This window comes from Muscardinus avellanarius, assembly GCF_963383645.1.
Source record: "Muscardinus avellanarius genome assembly, chromosome: 5".
Taxonomy (NCBI): Eukaryota; Metazoa; Chordata; class Mammalia; order Rodentia; family Gliridae; genus Muscardinus; species Muscardinus avellanarius.
The window spans coordinates 69663835-69687593 of record NC_137790.1 but is presented as its reverse complement, the minus strand read 5'-3'; the positions used below and the strand labels follow the sequence as shown (position 1 = coordinate 69687593).

At 38.0% G+C, this 23759-nt stretch overlaps 1 protein-coding gene across 3 annotated transcripts in view; it reads left to right on the top strand.

Annotated features, from left to right (window-relative positions):
• Positions 1-19605, top strand: part of GSK3B (glycogen synthase kinase 3 beta) — a gene marked incomplete at both ends in the record, with an annotated part of 212604 nt that extends 192999 nt beyond the window's left edge. For 2 of the 3 annotated variants that reach the window (XM_080696856.1, XM_080696855.1), the window contains 2 exons: positions 7077-7175; positions 19538-19605. In XM_080696856.1, coding sequence (XP_080552982.1) covers positions 7077-7175; positions 19538-19605 — 167 coding nt within the window. The remainder of the gene's footprint in view (positions 1-7076; positions 7176-19537) is intronic. The other variant, XM_080696857.1, reaches the window with a different exon arrangement.
• Between the last annotated feature and the right edge of the window lie 4154 nt (positions 19606-23759).

Below are 23759 nucleotides of genomic sequence, written 5' to 3'. Positions count from 1 at the left end.
TGTTTCAAAATAAAAAAGAATAAAATAGTATTGCAGGTATAGCTCAGAGGTAGAATGCCCCTGGGCTCTATCCCCAGTTCCACCCAAAAAAGAAAAGAAAAGAAAAATTATATAATTATAGGATATTCAACCTTAGCCTTCAAAATTTGGATTATATTGACTCAGCCAGACATGGTGGCTGCATAGCTATAAGCCCAGCAACTTGGGAGCCTGAGAGTAGAGGATCACAAGTTCAAAGTCCAGCCTGGGCAACCTGATGAGACCCTGTCTCAAAATAAAAAATAATAAAGGCTAGGGATGTAGCTTAGTGGTAGAACCCCCTCCCCGATTAAAAGAATAAAAACAAATGACTCCAATAATGGAATTCTGGGGTATAACATTTTCAGGCTAAGCACTAGAACTTCGAAAATTCTACCATTTTTCTAAATAACTTCTCAAATATATCTGTACTATAAATGTAGCACACTAACACATTAAGACTTTTTTTGATGACTAATATGAGTTGTAATGTTCCCTTTTGGGCAATTGAAATGTAAGACAAGAGTCATGCAAATGATCATGTAGTCCTCACATGAAATATCAGCAGTATCTCAAATTGCAGGAGTATGCCTTGTAACTTGCTCACTGTTTATCTGATTTCCTGATTGGTTTAGATTTAATTTTCTTAATGAGCCTACAGTATGTAATCAGTGTTAGGAACTTGATCAGGGATTTCCCGGGCACCTTGTTAGCAATGGAGATAATCAGTTATGATGTGGTTATTTACTCATCTAAAAAGTACATACAAATAAGTAACAGTAATATGTTAGTAATGTGTGACCTCAAGGAGCACTGTTGTAAACTTGAATTTGTGCTTTAAAGATAATGGGTAAGCTGGACGTGGGAGCATATTACATGCCAGTAATCCTAGTATTTGAGAGGCCGAGGATCACAGGCTAAAGGGCAGTACACAGTAACTTAATGAAACCCTGTTTCAAAATAAAGGATAAAATAGGGTTGGGGGTATAGCTCAGAGGTAGAACGCCCCTGGTTTTACGTTTTAGTGCCACAATAAAATAAAATACAGTACACAAATGAAATAGGCACTCCATTATTAAATAAATTAAATATTTTTGTGAATAGAAATTGTAGTTTTAAATATATAGATAGATAGATACCAGGCATTTTTATATACATATAAAAGGTCTGTTATATACATGAGACTACTTATACATGAGGACATCAGACTACTTCTCAAAAAGAAAGTCCATCTGACCTGATTTTTTGTGGTGTTTGTTTTTAACTCCTTTCTGGAGATCCACAGGGTAATCTCCTTCAAAGCTAACAAAGAAAGATTTCCTTCTGACTAGTCATTTTATTACATTGCTATAATAAGTTTAGTAAAAATAAAGGGGTTGATTTCCCTGTGACTTACATATTGATTGTTGCTCAGAAATTTACTCTAGTATTCTGACAACAGTTAAACAAGCATACATTAGTACTACCACACCATCACTGTAAAGAACACTAGGAAGGTTCTTATCTACCCCCCCCCCCTTTTTGTGTGTGTGAAACCCAGGGGCTTTTCTACTTCCAGGCAGAACTATTTTATATTTTATTTGGAAACAGGGTCTCAGTAAGTTGCTGAAAGCCTCCCCAAATAGCTAAGGCTGGCTTTGAACCTGTGCAATTCTCCTACCTCAGACTCCCAAGCGCTGGGATTACAAGCGTGCACCACCACGCCTGGCTTTCTTACCTAACCCTTTCTACCAGTGAATGTAGGAATCTTATACTTGCAGGAGTTGAAACCTTAGATTAAGGGAAACCTCAGACTTTGACGACTAGATTTAGGTTTTATTTATTCTTTTATTTTATTTTGATTTTATTGTTTTGTTTTCTTTTGTTTTGTTTTTTGGTGGTACTAGGGGTGGAACCCAGGGGCTTTCTACCTCCAGGCTATACTCCCAGACCTATTTTTATATTTTATTTAGAAACAGGGTCTCACTAAGTTGCTGAAAGCCTCACTAAGTAGCTGAGGCTGGCTTCGAACCTGTGCCATCCTCCTGTCTCAGTCTCCCAAGCACGGGGATTACAAGCGACACCACCATGCCCAGCTATTCTTTTAAATTTAAAGAGTGCTTTATCAGTCATGGTTGAATTGATTCAGTTTCTCTCACCAGGGGAACTTTTCTACCATAGTTTACAGTATAAGCAACAATCCAGAAAATTTTACTATAACTAGCTTTTGTTTGATTTATATCTGTCTTCATCAGCTAGTGATACCTACTTTTAGAGTAATTTTGTTTTTGTTTAAATTGTGCATTAAAAGCCAGGCATGGTGGTGCACACCTGTAATCTCAGTACTTGAGAAGCTGATAGAAGAATCACAGATTCGAAGCCAGACTCAGCAAGTTAGGGAGGCCCTCTGCAAATTAGAAAGGCCCTCTTCAACTTCATGAAACCGTGTTTTAAAATAAAAAATAAAATAAGGCTGGGGTGTAGCTCAGAGGTAGAGTACCACTAGGCTCAGTCTCCAGTACCATTCTCCCCCCAAAAGAAATGTGTATTAAAATGTCTTACTATGGTCATGGTGGGACACACTTGTAAGCCCAATACTTGGGAGACTGAGGCAGAAGAATCGCAAGTTGGAGACCAGCCTCTGCAACTTAGTGAGACCCTGTTTCAAAATAAAGAATAAAATAGAGTTCGGGGTGTGCCTTGGAGGTAGAATGCCCCTGCAAAGTCTGATTATGGAGCACATAATGATTTAAACACCATTGAAACATTTGTAATGTTTGTGAATAAACTACTATTTTTCGACAAGTTTTCTTGGTATCTGCAGTTGGTTGAAGAAGTCTTTTATCCTGTATTAACTTTTGAGACCTATTGCCATTTTATGTTTAACTTGTTTCTAAAGTAGCAGTCTGTCTCTACTGCTTTCTGTTTTTTAGGTTCTTCTCACTTTTCTAAAGCTGGCCCTACTTTAATATCACAGATCTCCTTGTTCCCTTCATTATCTCCTTACTCTCAAGCTTAGTTCACATATTTAGTAAATAAATAGTAACTTACTTTTCAAATTCTTCCATGTTCCTCTGCCTCAAGCATATATACTTATTAGTCCTGACAGAGCTATGGCTTTGCTATTTCTTTCCTCCAAAATGCCACTGTTTTTGCATTCCTTTGCTGTCATTTGTATCCACACTCACTGCTTTTGTTTTCATGAGTAGAGAGGCAGCTAGAAGCATATAATAATTGTTGGGCGTGAAAAAGGCATCCATTGTAGACTGCTTGTGACAGCCCCATAGAAGTGTCTATAGTCTTGTTTCCACAAAGGTGCAGACTGGTAGAACAAGACTAGCAGGAGTGCAAGGAAGCTTCCTCATTCACACAGGAAAAAACTGCCACTCCCTAAGTTCTCTGGAGTAGGTAAGAGTGAAAGGATGGAAGCAGTGGATCTTAAGGAAAGGCTAAAGTTAAGAAAGACAAGAACAATGGGGTACAGAAGTTGGAGAGATATAGAACTAGCAATGATTATACATTTTAGCATTTTTTACTTTTAGGGTGATTCAAAAAAGTTGGCAAACATTTCATCCCCTTTCCCTTCACTTCTAGGTCTTTACATATGGCAAAGCCTCCAGGATTCTGGAGCTTCTCCTTATTTTCTTCAAGTTCTTTTCTTTCCCTTTATGAGCTATCCCTCTTATCCAAGGCCAGAATGACAGTCTACTACCATTAAAAGCAAGGGTTGCTTTTTTCCAAGTCCTGCATCTACATGTGCATGTACATACAATACCCTCACCCAGAGTAAGACAGAAAACTGTCATGACCCTCAACTGGGTGAGCAGGTGCACAGAACAGGTGATCTCATGATAAAGTGTAATGGATGAAGAAACAGACAGCATTGCCATGAGAAAATGACCATGGGTCATTTACACCCAATTTATTTTAAGGATTAATAGCTTTGTGACACGGTCTTACATTAAAATTTCTGGTCATCTTTTCCTTTTTAAGGTTTTCTTGTAGGTATTAAGTACACAGTCGTAGAGATTTTCAATTTGAAAGTGTCCTATCAACCAGGTATGGTGGTGTGCTTCTGTAATCATAGAACTTCAGAGGCTGAGGAGGACAGCAGGTTCCAGGCCAGCCTCAGCAAGTTAGTGAGACTCTATTTTCAAAATTAATAATTAAAAAGGAATGGGGGTGTAGTTCAGAGGTTCAATCTCCAGTACAAAAGAAGGAAGAGGGGGAGGTTGATGGGTTGGCTTCCCTATCCTAAATAGGTTTGATGTTCACTTGTATACTTCTACTTTTGTTGATCAGACTAAGACAAATATCTTTTTATCTCTCTATCTGGGAATTTAACACAGGTTCATGCTTAATATTATTAGTTGGATGGGTATGTGGGTGGGTAAATAAATGAATGGAATTTTTTTGTTCATGTTTTTGTTTTTTTGCGGTACTAGGAATGGAACCCAGGGGCATTGTACTTCTGAGCTACACCCCCATTTTTCAGGTTTTTGTTGGGTGTGTGTGTGTGTGTGTGTGTGTGTGTGTGTGCGTGTGTGTGCGTGTGTGCGCGCGCGCGCAGGTTCAGGGATGGACCCAGGCCCATTCAACCTCTGAGCTACACCCCCTGTCCTATTTTTTATTCTTTATTTTGAAACAGGGTCTCACTAAGTTGCAGGGGCCCTCACTAAGTAACTGAGGCTGTCCACGAACTGCGAACCTTTGGTCTCTGCCTCCCAAATGTTGGGATTACAAACGTGCACCACCACACCTGACCTGATTGATGGATTTTAAAGAATCCCTTCTATTTTAATTGGGGTGGTAAATCTAAATTTATCATAGGTTAATAAAAATTAACTAACATGCTATATTAATGCTTTCATGTTTCTAAATATATAAAGTTATATGCTGTGGCAATTACCAAAATTCTGTTGCTTTCCTAGATAAGAATGTAAGATGAATGTTGACTGACTCAAAATAGGATGATAGCATAGGAGCTTCCCGTTCCTCAGTGAGAACCAAAACAGCAGTGAGATCTGGTTGTGAGAAGACAGCATCTCTAGCATGATGATAATCAGGGTGGTGATTTCCACCTGTCTCCCTAAGGAAGATTATTATTTGATGAGCTAGACTAAATTTTCTCATTTAAAGGAAAGAAATAATTATCTTCTTTCAGTTTTAAGTTTTTCTTCCTATTTACTTTCCATATCTTGGCATCAGTTTATTTTTCTTTGACAGAATCTGGTATCATCTGGAGTCTAATACAGAATTTAGATATTTAGGTTCCAAGTTGAACAAACCAGTATTGACAAGCACTTTATACCCAAATCATTTTAAAACTATTGCATTAAAACACATATTTACCAGCTAGGGTCTTAAAAGGGGCAGTTAATAACCGGGCGTGGTGGTGCACACTTGTAATTCCCGTGCTTGGGAGGCTGAGACAGGAGGATCGCACAGGTTCAAAGCCAGCCTCAGCTACTTAGTGAGGCTCTCAGCAACTTAGTGAGACCCTGTTTCCAAATAAAATATAAAAATGGGTCTGGGAGTATAGCCCGGAGGTAGAAAGCCTCTAGGTTCCACCCCCAGTACCACAAAAGGGGGGGGGCATTTAATGAGGAATGACTGCTTAATGGCTTTGGTGTTTTCTTATGAGTGATGAAAATATTTTGGAACTAGATAGAAATGATAGTTGTACAACATTGTGAGTGTGCTAAATGCCATTGAATGTTCACTTTTAAATGGTTGATTAAGCCAAGTGTGGTGATGCACGCTTGTAATCCCAGCATTTGGAAGGGTAAAACAGGAGGATCACGATTTGCAGACAGCCTCAGCCACTTAGTGAGGCCATTTGCAACTCAGTGAGACCCTGTTTCAAAATAAAGAATAAAAAATAGGGCTGGGGGTGTAGCTCAAAGGTAGAATGACCCTGGCTGGGTTCCATCCCCAGTACTGCAAAAAATAATAATAATACAAAATATATGCTGTGGCGTCGAGGATAATGTTTTCATATGGCTAGTATGATCATATAATTATCATTCAAACTGACACTTACTTGAGTGAATATGTGCACTCACAAGTTAAATGCTACAACAATTTGCCTGGGAGGACATGACTGTTTCTTAGAACTAGCACCAGATGCCTATTTATACAAGCTCAGTATTACTACTTACTATCTCTATCATTAAATTCAATATTGCTGTGTGTGTTTGTGTGTGTTTTACTGGCAATTAAACCCAGGGGCATTCTACATATGAGCTACCACTCCAGTCCTTTTTTCTTTTTAAAACAGTCTCACTAAGCTGTAGAGGGCTTCACCTAGTTGCTGGCCACAAACCTGTGATCTTCCTGTCTCAGCTTCCCAAGCTCTAGGATTACAAGTATGCGCCACAATGCCCAGCCAGATTCAATAATGTCTTAAAATAATTTCTTAAGTCACCTACCTGAACAGAATTTGATTCTTTAAAGAAAACTGGTCAGTAAAGAGCTGACAGAGGAGTAAATAGCCTATTTATCAACTTTAAGAAGTAAGCCTTTTTGAGTTAAAAACAAAAACATTCTTTTTTTAAATAAGAATAAGAGTTTAAATATGTTTCTTAAATCCTGCTTTTAGTGGTATCTAGTTAGGTCTTAAAAAATTGGGTGGGTTGGTCTATACATCCTTCACTTGTATTTGTATATGCATGTGCGTGTGTATACACACACACACACACACACACACACACAGACTGCACTCACATTCACTGTCCTAACACCTTCCCCCTCAATTCCTATAGTCAAGTACTGCCAGAGAAAGGTGGCATATTGAAGTCCATGAAAGATAGAAACATCTTACTTAGGTACTTAAACTTTTGGCTACTACCTTTCCTTAAGAAAGAACCTTTAGTCCTCAGACATATGTTAATAGCATCTTTGTTATGGATCATACAGTATTTCTGCGCTTCCTCTTTATGATGATTACTAGCTCATGGTTAATTTAGTAGGTTTATGTCTTTTCCTGCTAAAGTCATGTTTAAATGTATATTGTTACCAATAAACTAATTTCACAGGGTTAAGAGTAGGCTCTGATATTTGCATTTTACCTTTTCTAGAACTGTCAAGTAATCCACCTCTGGCTACCATCCTTATTCCTCCTCATGCTCGGATTCAAGCAGCTGCTTCAACTCCTACAAATGCCACAGCAGCCTCAGGTGAGGACACATAAGTCGCTTCCATAAAACATACTGTTTTTGTAAAATGGTGATTTCCTCCATTTTATGTGATAAGTATGAAGATTTAAAGTGTCAAAAATATAGCACAGCCAAATGACTAAAAGATAATATAAATGATTGTTTTAGTTATAAAATGCAGAAGACAAAAGCACCCGTAAATACTTTGTAAATATATTCTATAAGGCGTAAATCTTAGTACCTAATTAGTATGTATAAAATGAGATGCTTAGAACAGAAAACATAATGTCTGCGTAATGTAATTAATATTGAAAATAATTTACTTTAGTTCTACCTTCTGAATATAAATTTTACTAGAAGCAAATTTTTAAGTATTAAATAGAGGTTGGCATCATTTTCAACTATTTAAAAGGCTGAAAGTACAGTAAAAATACATTCAACCAAGTTTTAGATCAGAATGCAGCTAAACTTATTTCCTCCCAAAAAAGGGAAAATTCCACATGGACTCCCAGGTTAGAGTTGAGTATGCTTCTGAACCCTCAGCCAGATAACAATGGTGCCTTCTTTTTTGAGAATCACTGTCCTTGCAGATATTCTGAAAAGAACTAATCATTGGGTGCATTGAATTCCTCCAAAGAATGACTGATCCTGTTTTAAATAAAGTTAGTGACACAATAACACAATTCGGGGCTCAGAATTTGGTACACCCTCAAAAAAAGTAGATGGCAGAGGCTAACTTCATTTTCAGTACCTTGTCTATCACAGTGGACTGAAAAGGATCTGACCCATTTTTACTTAAGGACATTTACACTACAGGAGATAAAATCTTTCATCACTACTTCTTAGCACCCAGTAGTAAAGGTCAAAATCCATCTCCTGTTGCCTGAAACACTTGTTTGTTTCTGTCTATTCTTAATCTTTTAAAATATTGTTAATTTTAAAGATTAAAACCATTTCATTCTAGTTCATTTCCGACCTTCCAGGAAAAGTCAGAAAGTGTCTTTCCTAGCTCCAGTTCCATTAACCCATGGATAAAGTCATTTGAACTTTATTAGTTTTTATTAGTATCCTGTTTTCTCAATCTGTAATATGGAGTTGCCAGTACTATCCTAATTGTCATAAAAATCAAATATGTTCTGAAATGTACTTTAAATTTTTTAAGTGTAAAAATACAGTTTAAGAAAAACACTCTGAATTGTTACTTCTAGTCAAAGACAGAATTGCTTAGATGAGCTGTTAATAAACTTAGTACATTACTAACCCGGTTAGATTACATTGATTACTCACAGTATGAAATGGGCCCTAATCCTAAACTAACATTTACTTATTGAGCTAGTTTCCGGGAGTTTTACTAAAGACTGGGTATAAAAATGGGATTTATGATTGGTAAGTTTGGGGTAATTTATTTATTTTTTATTTTTATTTATTTATTTTTTTATTTTATTTTATTTTTGGTGGTACTGGGAATGGAACCCAGGGGCTTTTCTACCTCTGGGCTATAGTCCTAGACCTATTTTATACTTTATTTGGAAACAGGGTCTCACTAAATTGCTGAGAGCCTCACTAAGTAGCTGAGGCTGCCTTTGAACCTATGTGATCCTCCTGTCTCAGCCTCCCAAGAGTGGGGATTACAAGAGTGCACCACCACTCCCGGCTCAATTTAATTTTCTTAATGTGAGATATTGAACTAGTTAATGATTACAGAGCAGGTTCTGGGACACATTATATTCCTAGAAGATGCCTAACATGACCTAATTTTTATTATGCTTTGATACAGGCTATAGAAATTACCAAAATATATTACTATATATTTTTATAGTTATATCAAATACCAACTTAAAAACAGAAACTAATATTGGACTTGGACCCTGGGAGTGACTCCAAAGTTGAATAAATCACTGTATGAGTAAATTAATAAAGGCATAGTTAATTGAGGTCAGAGCTAAAATTAGTTTAGAGAAATAGTTGCCTTGAGTATCAAAGAGTATTTCAGATGCTCCTTTGAGCTTCCTAGTAGCTAAAGTAGATAAAGATTATCTGTTAAAATTTCCCATTGTTAGCCAGGGGTGGTGGCACACACTTGTAATCCCAGCATTCAGGAGGCTGAGACCAGAGGATCGCGGTTTGTGGACAGCTTCAGCTACTTAATGAGGCCCTCCGCAACTTAGTGAAGCCCTGTTTCAAAATAAAGAATAAAATATAGGGCTGTGGGTGTAGCTCGGAGGTTGAATGCCCCTGGGTTCCATCACCAGACCTGAACCAAAAAAAATAAATTCCCATTGTTCATTAGATGAAAAGTGCGGTGATGGCTTAGGAGAAGCAGCGTTTCTGGCCCTGCTCTTTAAGAAGTATTTCTTCTTTCAGGCATCAGATTTGGTACTGAAAGAGATAAAGTAAAAAGTTATCATCCCCATTTCAACAGTAAATGTAGTAGTGACAGTGTCCCTCAGTGTAAGCCAAGGCCAAATAAGTATGTCACCAATGCTAGTCTAGACTATATGGCTTTAACAATGCCTATATTGAAATACACATATGTATAGTTTAGTCAATGACTTGGCAAGGTTACATTCTGTAGTAAAACTTTAAAATTCACATGTGCTCTGTTAATTTTAACAGATTTCAGTTTTCTTATTCATAAAACAGAAATAAAATAAACAGCCATGTGGAAGGCAAGGTTAAAATCCATCCTCTTATAATACAGTAGCCTATGACTCCCCTCTCTTGGATAAATAGACGCCTCATCTCTCCACACAGACATACTGAGGGAATGCCTCACGGGGCACAAAGGAAGCTTTCCCCTTAAAACACTTCTGGGTCTACTCCAGGGTGCAATGAAATAAACTTTTAAGCTATAAGGCCCCTAGACCTTGAATATCTGAACTTGGAAATATCTCCATTTTACATATTCACAGTCAACATTTCTAACCATGTGCCCTAACTGCATCACCACGCTGATATCCTGCGTGCCCTGGGTTGACTAGATTATAATATGAGCTTCAAAGTTACTAGAGTAGTTAGTTGGCTTACTTGATTTAAGTCAATGTACTAGAGAACATAAACCAACGTAATTGGTAGAGGCAGAGCCACTTGTAGTTGATAACAAAACCCTTTCAACAAGTAGAATAATACCTATTTTTAATAGCCTGAGAATATGCCTCCTGGACATCTAAAAATAGTTTTAGATCATTCAAATACAAATAAAAAAAGATGACATTTTCATCTGGTCTATTAAAATGCCTCTATCAAAGATGGAAATTAAACTGCCTTGTTCTTGTTACCTTCTTTTTTTAACAGAAGGAAACTTAAATATTTGTAAAGTGAATTCAGTAATCCATTTTAGATTTGTTTCTTACATTAAAGATTATGCATTTAAAGACATTTAAATGTTTAGGTTGCCCTTACCATACCATCTTTGGGTTATATTTTATTAGTATTTTTGCTGTATCCTTTCCAGGTTGAAACCCCTTGTAATAGAAAAGGGAATCATAGTAGGAGATAGATGAAGACTGCTCTGTCATTTTACCTGGTCAGGCTGCTCTTGATCTGACCTTCAAAACCTTTTTTTTTTTCCTTTTGTTACCTTATTTAAACCAATTCTGACCTATTCATAGGTCAAATTGTTATTTTCTGTTCTTCTTTGCATATGTGTCCTTCTTAAATTTTCAGCTTTTCAGAGAAAAGTCTTTTAGTTGATTGCTCCCCCTTTATTTGGAATGAGATTATTTGCAAAAAATCAAGTTTTTGGTTTTTATAATTGCCTATTTCTTAGCAGATATCCCCCCCCTTTTGGGGGGGGGGGCGGTACTGGGGATGAAACCCAGGGGCATTCTACCTCTGAGCTACACTCCCAGCCCTATTTTTTTTTATTCTTTATTTTGGAAACAAGGTCTCACTGAATTGCAGAAGGCCTCACTAAGTAGCTGAGGCTGTCCATGAATTGTCTCAGCCTTCTAAATGCTGGGATTACAAGCATGTGCCACGACGCCCAGCTGATAAAGACTACTTCAGATTTAGCCATGTCCAGTAGTCCCCTTTTTATATACTATTAGAATTATTTTTATTGAAGAATTCCAATTGTCTTCTATTTCACCAGCAAATTCTTTCTAGTTGGGCAAAATTAATTCCATAGTAATTTCTTTCATTGTTTATTTGTGGCTACTGGTTTCAAGAGATGGAATATTAAGCAAGTTAAACTTTTCAAAACTGAAAGTTCCCATCCCTCATCCCCTCTCCAAGTACTTTTATCCTTTGCTTCTGTGCCAGTGTTACACATGCATTGGGAAAGCTATAGTCACATCTTGTCTGTTTGTAGAAATTGCAGTACATACTCTTCCTAGTGTTCCCTTCTTAATCCTCCTCTTTATCTTACTCCAAATGTGTGTAGAACTGTATAAAAGTATGACTTTTTTAAAACAAATTTTATTTCAAATCTTGATAAATGAATTGGACAGAGAGGCCCTTTTCTTTTAAGTTGGCTTATGGTAATTTGAAGGTAAAGACATGACTTTATAGTATCTAACTCATTCTAAGGCCATACCAATTTAACTAATTTCTTTTTGGAATTCAGGATTATATTTTTTTAGCTATTCTGAAAAATACTTTGAATGTATATTTGCATAAAGCCTTGCTTATTCTCCTGAAATAATTTTTAGAAGTAGATTTAGAAGTCAAGGTATATTATATACATATATATATATATAATTTTTTTTTTATGGTACTGGGATGGAACCCAGGGGCTTTCTACCTCCAGGATATACTCCCAGACCTATTTTATATTTTATTTGGAAACGGGGTCTCACTCAGTTGCTGAGAGCCTCACTAAGTAGCTGAGGGTGGCTTCAAACCTATGCGATCCTCCTGTCTCAGCCTCCCAAGTACTGGGATTACAAGCGTGCGCAACCATGCCCGGTGGGTATAAAGAATTTTAAAGTTTTTTGTACATACTGTCAAATTGCAATAAGTTTACCCTATTTATAGTCCCCACTGGCAATGTATGTACTTTCCATTTCCCCAGAGAGTGGGGAGGAGGTTACAGTGTGCACATGCATACATATGTATTTTAAGTGTTACCAACTTGGAATTCAAATATCTATGTCTTCCTTAAAGTGCAATTCTACTCCTGTTGGCTCTGCATTTGTTACCTAGACTTGCATTTCAATCTATTCCTAAGTTTAACGATTTCACTAACATCAATGATATAGTAGGGTTTATTCAATATTAGAGTGAAGTCTATTTTGTGAGTTTATATGTAAATAACTAGAACCAAACCAGCTTCCAGGAAATTGTTTCTTTCTGTGTAAAACATGTTGTTTCAAGTCAAACTGTTGTCTAGGTATTGCCCCCTCCTCCACAAGTAATTTAAGGCCTTCTTGTGGGGTCAGTGAGCATCCTCTCATTCCTTCTCCCCGGTCCTCGGGTGTTCATCACATGTTCTCCAGTCCTTGACTGAAGTAACTTGCTCTTATGTGTAAAACTTTTCTTTACTCCTGAGTTAGGCATTTTAACTTAAAGAAAAGATGAAAATGTTAGTAGTGTCCCCATGGTCTTGAGTTCTGTACCCTGAACTACCAAGGCTTTCATTTTAATTTAATTGTAATTAGATTGATTAAAGTTGAAATTAGAATTGCCCTACTTCTGAGCTTACTGAGACCTCCCTCTCTGCTGCCAGCAGATTAAATATAAGCAGTCTTGCTGTCAGGCCCTCTTGTATCCTAGAGGATAGGTTGCCTCATAGGTATCTGAGAGCTGATGATACATTCCTAAGGTGGGTTTACTTTCCCTCCCCCTTATTAGCACACACAAAATTTATCAAAATAATAGACATTATGCAGATAAAATGAAAAATGACTCTTCCTTCCAGGTGGGACTTTTATCTTATTGGTATATATTGCAATTTCAGTATAAATGTAAGCTTAGGATATACTTTGATTCTTGTAATAGTCTTGATTGTTCCTGTGTCAGGTGTAACACTAGAATCTAAGACATAGTTTTATAGTGAAGACATTTCCACTAGGAACATCCTAAATTAGCTACAAATTATAAATAATATATCTCAGACTGCCAAAACTGTCTTTTAAAGTTGACCTGTCATGACATGTTTCTAACCATGATGCTGCCTGGTGAATAGAAATACACATAACACGGGCTTCAGAACGATTGGGTTAAGCCGGGCATGGTGGTGCACACTTGTAATCCCAGCATTTAGGAGGCTGAGACCGGAGGATCGCAGTTCACAGATAGCCTCAGCTACTTAACGAGGCCCTTCACTACTCGGTGAGACCCTATTTCAAAATAAACAATAAAAGCCGGGCATGGTGGCACACTCTTGTAATCACCACGCTTGGGAGGCGGAAACAGGAGGATCGTGCCTGTTCGAAGCCAGCTGCGCTGGCTTACAAGACCCTGTTTCAAAGTATAAAATAGGTCTGGGAGTGTAGCCTGGAGGTAGAAGGGCTTCCAGGAACCCCAGTACCTCCAATAAATAAATAAATAAATAAATAAATAAATAAATAATAGGGCTAGGAATGTAGCTTGGAGATACAATGCCCCTGGGTTTTATCCCCAGTACTGCAAAAAAAAAAAAAGAAAGAAATGAAGGAAGAAAGAAAGAAAGGAAAAAGATAGGGGTTAGAAGAGAGTATAATATAAAGAATAAAAGTACCTTTAATTTCTCAAGTATATTTTTACACTTGTACATGTAAAAGGCAAATTTGATCATCTAAAATATACTATCTTAGCCAGATGTGGTGGTACACACCTGTAATTCTGGTACTTGGGAGGGCAAGACAGGAGCATTGCAGATGTTTGAAGCCAGCCTAGGCAATTTAACAAGATCCTCAACAACTTAGTAAGATCTTATTTTAAAATAAAATACCCCTGGTTTTAATCTCCAATACCACATTAAAAAACGGGAAAAAAGTTATTTTCTTACTAATATGCCAAAATTAGAATTATTAATGTTTAGTAATGTTTAATTATTTAATTTAGTAATTATTTTAAACTACTTAATTTAGTAATTTTTAATTAGTAATTAGTAATGTTTAGTAATTTTTTGAGAACCTAAAATGTGTTTGGGGAAAATAAGAAGTTAAATTTTAGTTTTTATTTCATTTCAATTTAGATAACTATATTAGAGAACATTTCTTTCATTGCCAGTGGGCATTTATATAAATGAGAAATCTTTATCCTTTACAGATCTACAGTTCTTGAATACTGACTAATGCTGGCAGAGCCTTTGGAACTGCACCTCCGCCATTCACTGTCTTTCTTCTCCTCCCAACCTGTTTCCCTGTGTTCTGCTCTTTTTTTACTTAAACCCTTGGCCACAGTGAGATCTTCTATTCACTCTTCCCACTCTCCATTTGCATACTTGAACATCTACCTTTGTTGCAGAGAAAATGCACCAAAAGATTGCTGATGGTTGGTGGATGATAAGGAAGACAATGAGGAATCAACGCAAGAACATCTGAGTTTATGATCTGAACAGCTGGCTAGAGCAGTTTTTTCAGTATTGAGACAATTGACCATTATTCCATTACTCCAGTATCTAGCAGCTCTTACAGATTTCTGAGAAAGGGAGGGAGGAATGGATCCTATCCTATAAAAATATATTTGTACCAGGCATGGAATTTTGGTCATAAAAATTATCTGTAGCTATATGTCAAGTTATCCCAAAATTTAATAATTTAAACCAAAAGGTAAGATGGTTTCTGGGGATCAGGAATTTAGAAGCAGCCTAGTTTCATGGTTTTAGATCAGAGGCTCTCATGATATAAATAAAATGTCAGCCAGAAATGTGGTCATCTGTTGGTTTGCCTGAGACAGGAAGATCTACTTCCAGGATGGTACATTCATATTTTTAGCAAATGCTCACTGGCTTTAGCCACCACTCAACCTTGTGGATCTTTCCTTATAAAATTATCCCATACCATGACAGCTGGCTTCTGTTAGATCAGTTATCCAGGAGAGGGGTTAAGATGAAAATCATGTGACTTTTGAGTCCTAGTCTTTGGAAGTCACACACTATTAAATACTTTTCAATATCTTACTGATTATACCAGTCGGTCCTATTCAGTGTAGGAAGGGATTACATTAGCGAAAGGTACCAAGATGCATGAATCATTGGAGTCATCTTTATAAGGTTGCTACCCAATCTCTAAAAAAGTCTTTATACCTTCCTGCCTCCCTTTTATCTCCTCTCCCCTCCCCCAATACATTTTCTTGCAAGTCCATTCAAGGTTTAGTAGAAGGGAATTATTTTTCCATAGTAGTGTCAAAAAGGTGGGAAAGAACATTGTTACCAGAAGTTTCAAGTCAGTAGAATTAGAAAACAATTATAATCTTAGTTCATACTTCTTACTTCTTAGTTCTTATTATAAATTCACTATTCTGTTTTAATATAGTAACTCTTGTTTATTCCTTTGTTTATTTTATTTGGTGCTGTTGGAGATTGAACCCAGAGACTCCTTGCCACCAATCTACAACCCCAGTCGTTTTTTTTATTTATTTATTTATTTATTTATTTATTTATTTATTTATTTATTTATTTATTTGTGGTACTGGGGTTCCTGGAAGCCCTACCTCCAGGCTACACTCCCAGACCTATTTTTATATTTTTATTTGGAAACAGGGTTTCCTAAGCCAGCATGCACGGCTGGCTTTGAACCTGCGTGATCCTCCTGTCTCTGCCTCCCAAGCACGGGGATTACAAGCATGCGCCACCATGCCCGGCAAGTCCTTTTATTTTTAATGTTGAGTTTCTCTAAGTTTCTGGGACTAGCCTCCAACCTGTGAGCCTTCTGTCTCAGCCTCCTCAGTACTGGAATTATAGGTATATAATAACTTTTAGGTAATAGATTTGGGCCTCTAGAAATTATAGTGAATTTGTTGTAGCTAGTTCTAAATAAAAGTCCCCTTAAACTCTTTTATCCCTTTGCTACAAAATCTGTTATCCCCTATAACCCACAAAGGTTATCATTTTCCTCTGTGCTCTGCTCTTCCGTTTATATTAACTATCAGGTCTTATATATTACTTAATCTTTATGCCTCATTTTTGTATGCAAAATGGAGGTTCTAATTATCCCTATTTTTCGTGGTTGCTTCAGAGTACCATGTGATTGCTCCAAAGTCCTCAGTATTGGCATATTGATAAGCAAGACCCCAGATGTTAATTGCTGCCACTGAACTTTGCTGCTTTTATAGAGTCACTGTTTAAGTATTTAAGAAAAGTTGTGGAAATTATAATAAACTTTCAAATCTGATAATTATAAGAATTTTAAAATAGTATTTTTATTATAGAAGGCCCATACTAAGTCAGATTCAATTATGTAAAATCAATTTGCAAAATGAAGTAGAAGCAAAGAAAACATGTACTGAAGACTTGTTTCTTTATTTTTGAAGAGGTGATCATCTGCGTTCTCTTGTTTCCTGCTTCTGTTTTAACTAGTTCTTCCCAACACCTCCTGGACATAAGCTCCTACTTCATACTTAGTGTCTAATGACTTTTTATAAGATTGAAGAGCTTCTGCCTGTATCTTTGTTTAGTCAGTGGCCAGGTGGTCTTTTGAGCCTTATACTGAGTATTAAGCTTGTAGAACTCTATACACATACTTTTTTTTTTTTTTAATTTGCTTTACTTTCCCCTCCCTGTACAAGAATTCTGTTGTTCTCTGCAAAGGCATGTGTGATTTGATTTTTAGTGGAGCTTGTAACATCAGGCAAGGGTTTTTGATGAGTACTGTACTGGGACTTCAGGTATCCAGAATGTTTGTAACCAAAATAATTAGCTATTAAAATGTACTCAGAGGGATTTGGAAACAATTTTGAGAAAAACATGAGGTCATTAAATTATAAATCTGAGGAATATGAATGTCTGTCAAATTGTATTGATCAGAAAGTAAACTTGGTTTTGGTTACATGGTAACATAAAAGGCCCATACTTTTTATTTTAATCACACAAACAGCCTTTGAATTTTCCCAAGGAAAGGGGAGACTAGTGTGGGCAATGTCATTAGTGTCACTAGTGACAGGCCATTGCCAATGAAAGAACTTCTGAAAATTAGTAACTAAATATACTTCTACAGGGAACAAATTAACATAAATGGGCAGGTTGTCAGGTTATCAAGCAGGTGACAGGATTACTGAACTCGCCCTTGGCCGGTGCCGGCCAATGTAGTCAGTGGCCACCTAGGCCAGAGCTGCTCACAGTGCTAGTGTGTGTGCTTCTGTAGTGGTCAGACACACAGATGACTTCCTGGTGAGTGATGCCTCTCTTCAGTTTTCATCTTGAAGACCAGAATAACAATTCTACCTGTCATTGTCTCATACTAAAAGTGAGAGGGGTGCCGTTTGATGATGATCATGTGCAGGTTCTGAATCTCATCCAGCCCAGGAAATGCTACAATATGCATAGGTTTTTGAGGAGCATTATAGTTCTGAATGAGCTTTGTGGAGGGTCTTCCAGGCTTTCTCTGGAAGATTGTTTTTCATGCAGCCTATACCTGGATCATGGAAATGATTCCTCAGAAAGGCTTGATGGAGTCTGTGGGCCAGACAGCAGTTGATGTTGCACTGTTGGTCCATAGAATCTGGATGATCAAGGCCAGTAAAACTCCTTTAGACAGGGCATGGCTGTGGAAGGCCAGGAGTCAAATGAAGTGTTAGACCTAGTTACTGACTGATTGTTAGACAGAGCTATCTACTTGGCTTTGAAGAGTAGGTTCGGCATCATATACTCTCTCCTGCCACCAGTTCGTGTGGGTTAGGGTAACTCCATGCCATGGGCAATATGGGACTAATCCACAGGCCTCCAGTGTCACACACAATAGCAGGACTACAAAGAGAAGAGATTAAGTGAGTTGAACATAACCCTTCAAATTAAGAGATGTTCATTTTTATTCCCCCCAAAGGCTAGGTTAAGTAAATGTAAGGGCAGATTGTTTGGGGTCAGGAAAATCTGGAATTTTGAAGGAGGTATGGTTTTTAAGTGGCTATAGAAATGATAAACTGAACAGCTAGTCCTTAAGCAGTAAAGCTCCCGTTTGTCCTTGGGGGTCTTTCATGTCCCGCTCTAATTCAGAAATTTAAAATCTGCATTCAGCCATGATACTGGTTATTTTGCCTATCATAAGACTTGGGAGATTGCAGATCTATCTCCCAAATAACCAGGGAAACAAAAACTGGGTCTCCTTTTTGGTGTCACCAACCTTGATGGCCAGTAGCAGTGTGGCTCCTAGGGAGATAGTTTTTGAATGTTGGTCATCCCTATCAAGCTGCCTCTCTTTTGGGGGTTTTAACATGAAATCTTTGAGAGAAAAATTGACCAGCCATACACTCCTAGTCATTGTATGTGGTGCAAGTGATTAGCTGTGGAGACAGCAGCCAGTTGGTTATCGAAGATGGAGAGCCATTCTGGACACAGTTAGATGCCCTCTTAAAATGTTGATAGATGTTTAAAGGAAGAAGGGAACAAAGGTTAGTTGTAAAGGTATCGATAGCATTTGTAGGGCATTTGTAAGGGGTCAGGTAAGGTAGGCTCTTGGTGCCAACACACTTGACTACAAGATGCTTTATTGCTTTATTGAATTAAGTGAATCGGCACTCTGTCCTTTTTGTGTTTTGTCGATGGTGGTGGGGTTTTGTTGTTGTCTTCTGTCTCTGAGTAATGGTGAGTGAATGTACTTAAAGAACAAGCAATTTGAGTTTGATTTATGCACAGTGCTTTTCCTGTCAACACTGACCATATTTTCATTTTTTCACCTATTCATTCACTGAAGTTTAGATGGCATATTGTAGTGTGGTTTGCCAGGTATTCATTTGTTTTCGAGTGAGCTAGACTCCAACTGAGTGTACATTCGTGTACTGCTGATCCCAGCTCTACTAGGAGCTTTGTCAAAATTGGTCCCTGGTTCCTTGAGTCTGTAACTTAGTCAAATATACTCTTCCCTGCAATAGGACCATGCTCTCAGCAGAAAGAAATTTAGACTTAACACTACTGGTTTTATTTATTTATTTATTTATTTATTTATTTATTTATTTTTTGGTGGTACTAGGGGTGGAACCCAGAGGCTTTCTACCTCTGGTCTATACTCCCAGACCTTTTTTATATTTTATTTGGAAACAGGGTCTCACTAAGTTGCTGAAAGCCTCACTAAGTAACTGAGGCTGGCTTTGAACCTGTGCAACCCTCCTGTCACAGCCTCCCAAGCGTGGGGATTACAAGCGTGCGCCACCACGCCCGGCTTATTGGTTCTATTTAAACCAACATTCCGGGTAACAGTTTGGAAGGCCACACGGCTTATGGTCTGTGGTTGAAGCAGTGTGCGCGTTCTCCTTGGTGTGCTAGAGCCTTGCTCATGTTCTCTCTTGGGACTTTTGATTTCCAGATGCTAATGCTGGAGACCGCGGACAGACCAATAATGCTGCTTCTGCATCAGCCTCCAACTCCACCTGAACAGTCCCGAGCAGCCAGCTGCACAGGAAAAACCACCAGTTACTTGAGTGTCACTCAGCAACACTGGTCACGTTTGGAAAGAAAATTAAAAAGAGAAAAAAAACCTGTTCATTTTAGTGTTCAATTTTTTTATTATTGTTCTTATTTAACCTTGTAAAATATCTATAAATACAAACCAGTTTCATTGTATTCTCACTTTGCGGGAGACCCAGAGGGTGGGAGGGATCATGGGAGGGGAAGCGGAGCACTAGAACACACAATCTCTCTCCCACGACAATCTTCTTTTTTTTATCAGAGGTCTGCTGTTGTATACTTTAAAAACAGTACTCCTGCCTCATGCCCCTTCCACAAGAAGAAAACCTTGTCCTGTGCTGAAGTTTCTTTTTTTTTTTTTAACTTTATTTCTTTTAAAGTCTAGCATAAGACTTTGGTATAGTGCACAGCTTGAAATTGGTTGGGAGCTTAGCAGGTATAACTCAACAGGGACTTAAATGTCACTTGTAAAATTAATCCATATCCTCGGGTATTTGAAGACTTGCCTTTGGCATGTTGGTGTCAGGTATGGCAGACAAAAATGGAAATGTGTATCATTTGTAACCCAAGTAGGTTATAAGGCGAGAAGGGGAAGATTTTTAGTTGGTTCGTTTAGGTTTGGTTTGCTCTTTATCAGTGCTAGTGGTGAAGAAACTGGTGTAGGAGGCTCCCAGAGGGGAGTAGCAAGCAGAACTCAGGCCTGCGGGGTCTACGTTCACATGACCAAAGGTTCTCTGCGTATCTTCTTGCAGCTTTAAAACCAGTGAGCGAGAAAGAGACTGAAGAGGGTGTTGAACAGGCTGCTCTGGCTGGAGAGGTCAAAGGCTGATGAGTGTAAACAAAAGGGAAATAGCGGGCAAATCTCACCACTGTGAATGAATTTGTCCAGATTTTTTCCTACAATTACTCCCTTGGAAAGATACACTTGAGAAGAGAGGATGTCATAGTTAAATAATGTGAACTGAAACTGTCTACTGCTTTATTTTTCATATTTTTAATTGAAAGACGAGCTTGCAGGAGTTGCCACATTCTACACATAGTTCTAATTTTAAAGCCAAACCTAGAATATGTACCTAATTTCAGCTTTTTTAACCTCATGCTTTTTAAATTTATTTATTGATGCATGCCCAGTAGTCCATTATGATTTTAGGTGGTAGTAATATTGAAACCTATACATCAAGATGATAAACAGTCACCTGTACCTGCTGACTTTATAGGAAAACTGATTATATAAATGTGTGTCTATATGTTATATATACATATATTCAATACTGCCTTTTCTTTTTTGTCTACAGTATCAAAATTGACTGGTTGAAGCATGAGAATGTTTACCCCCACATACCCATTGAAGAATCTTTGTTTTTGTTTTTGTTTTTTTCGTGAGTGGTATAAGAATCAGTCTCTTGTTTTTGAAGAAAAAGCAATATTCCTTGGCAAGCAAAGAGGACTGAAGGGTTGTGTTTGTAGCGAGGAGGTAGATTTTCACAATTAGTTTGTTTTCTACTTTTAAGGTTGGTATCTATGTGGGCCTTATATACTCTAAAATGAACCTTAGTCACCTTGGTGCTTATGGGCCATTACTTGACCTATGAATCTTTAAGGCACAATCAGTTATATTTTACATTTAAAAGATCACGAGTGATGGCCGCCTTTCCCTCCTAGCCGCTCCTTCCCCACATGCCTTCCAAGGTTGGCTGATGATGGTAGAGTAGGGCTGCAGAGCTGAGCCCTGGGTGACCCGTCTCTTGCCACCTGGGGTCGTGTTCGGGTCTTGCCCTCCAGGTGGTTGGGGCGTGGAGTCTCGTGGCAGCCCTCCTGTAGGCCCAGCACCCTGTCCTGCTTCTTGACCGTGTGTGGCTCCCTGAGAGTCGTACTGCCTGCTGAAGTGAACCAGTACCGAGAAAGACAACTGTGAGTCCTCTTCATTTTCACTCACTGTTTCGCTAAGCTCTTAGGCCACGAACGGGGTTTCTCAAACCTCCGATTGTGTCGGAGTTCATGTGAAAGGAAACATGCTCAGTCAAACCAAACATGAGTTTTACTTTTTATAAAGCGCTTCTGAGAGCTCATTAAATTGAAGGAAGTCTGAAAGTATTTGGTAGCATAGCTCCTTAAAGGAGATGGCTTTGATAGACCATTTTCAGGAAGGATTTATAAAGAATCTGAACAGGCAGGTCTGTGACAGAAATTTACCTGTTTTCAGATCAAACTGCCCAGCCAGATGTTTGGATACAGACACTACTCTGGACTTGGTATACTTGCTAGAGTCCATAAAAATCAGTGCTTGTTTAGAAAACACTCCCCCCACCCCCAATAAATGGGGTAAGAGAAGAGAGAAAAGTCAGGTGCTTTTCTCTCGTGTGTTTGCGTGTGCATGTGTGTGTGTGTGTGCGCGCGCGTGTATGTGTGTGTGCGTGCGTGTAGGCTGAGGTGTTCAATTTTTTTTTTTTTCTCAAGGATCATGGCGGGATCACAGAACTCTTTTATACAAGTGAGATCCAGGTCTCTGAGTATCTTTTTGTAAATAATAATAATAATAATTAAAAGCTCCTCACCAAATTCAAGCTTGTACATTATATTTTCTTTCAATGTTTTTAAATTTAAGTTTTATTGTTTTGTATGTAAATATGTGGACCCAGGAACTGTTATTAATGAGCAAAAAGTTACTGTTCAGGGCAGTGATTCTGTTTAATAATCAGACAAAATGTAGACGAGCTTTTTAAAGCCATATAGTTTTAACTCTGTACAGTAGGTACCGGCCTGTATTATTGTAACAATAACTCTAGCAATGTATAGTGTATCTATATAGTTTGGAGTGCCTTCGCTTCCATGTGTTTGTTTTTTGTTGTTGTTTTTATTTTTATTTTTCATTTGCTAATTTTTAATTGGTTCCTTTTATTCATGTCTCCCTATCTTTACCCTTTCCCTTTGAAATAATTCATAAAATATCTTTGCCCCCTCCACAACTAAGTTTCAGTGATGCCATGCTCAGGAGCGGGAAGAGGAAACCATGTTCATAGTCTCATCTCATTCAAGCTCTGCATTTGCTTGGTTCTGAATGTCTGCTTCCTCCTCAGTAGCAGTGACCGGTTTCATTTCATACTTTGTCCGTTCAGGGACTCAGTATTGCACAGGGAGCCCTAGAGCTGGAGGATATCGAATAGATTAGGTGTTGCTCGTCTCTTCCACAAGCCCTAGCCACGGGTCTTAGCAAACAGCAGATTCTGGGAGCCTTCCATGCTCTCTCTCCTCATTGCATACTTCCCTCCCAAATGAGAGAGAGAGAGAGGGAAAAAATTGGTGTTTTTTGTTTTGATTTTGTTTTTATGAATTGAGGTGTCTTAGTAGTATTGGATATCATGCATCAGTGGTCTAAAATGCTCTAGTCAGTTACTGCAGAGATTGCCACTGTGCCCATAGAGGACTATGGTTTTATGAGGGAATTCTTAACCCATTCCCTCCCTCCTGCCATCTTTACCCCTGTTCAGTGAATTGTCATTTTAATTTCTTTTTAAAAAATTAGTTTATTACTGTGTGCCCAACATGAAGGCCTTTTTTGGAAAAAAATTAAATATTTGTTTTGCCTCCAAGTACTCCATAAAAAATGTCTTGAATAGAAGAAAAAAAAAATACCAAACCAAAGGTTGCTATTTTTGAAACATCCTATGTTCATTCCAGCAAGGCAGAAAACTGCACCTCCTTTCCAATGACATGTGGTGTCATTTTTAAAAGTCCTCTTAATTTTTAGACCCACCTTTTTGGTTCGTGTTTTAACAAAATATGCCTGACTAGTCATCTCATCTGCACCAATGCAAAGGTTTCTGGGAGGACTGTTTTATTCTCTATCCCTGTGGATATAAAGACCACTGGCATTTCATTTATTCTTCCCTTTCCTTTTTAAAGGATTTAACTTTGGAATCTTCCAAAGGAAGTTTGGCCAATGCCAGATCCCCAGGAGTTTGGGGGTTTTTTCTTTGTTTTAAACCAAAATTGTACCTGATTCGTATTGTCCATGTTAGTGATCATAATCACAGAGACGAACACTTTTTGCCCCTATATAGAAAAATAAGCATGCTCTACAATAAAACCTGTCTTTTCTGGTAGAAACCTGAGCCACTGGA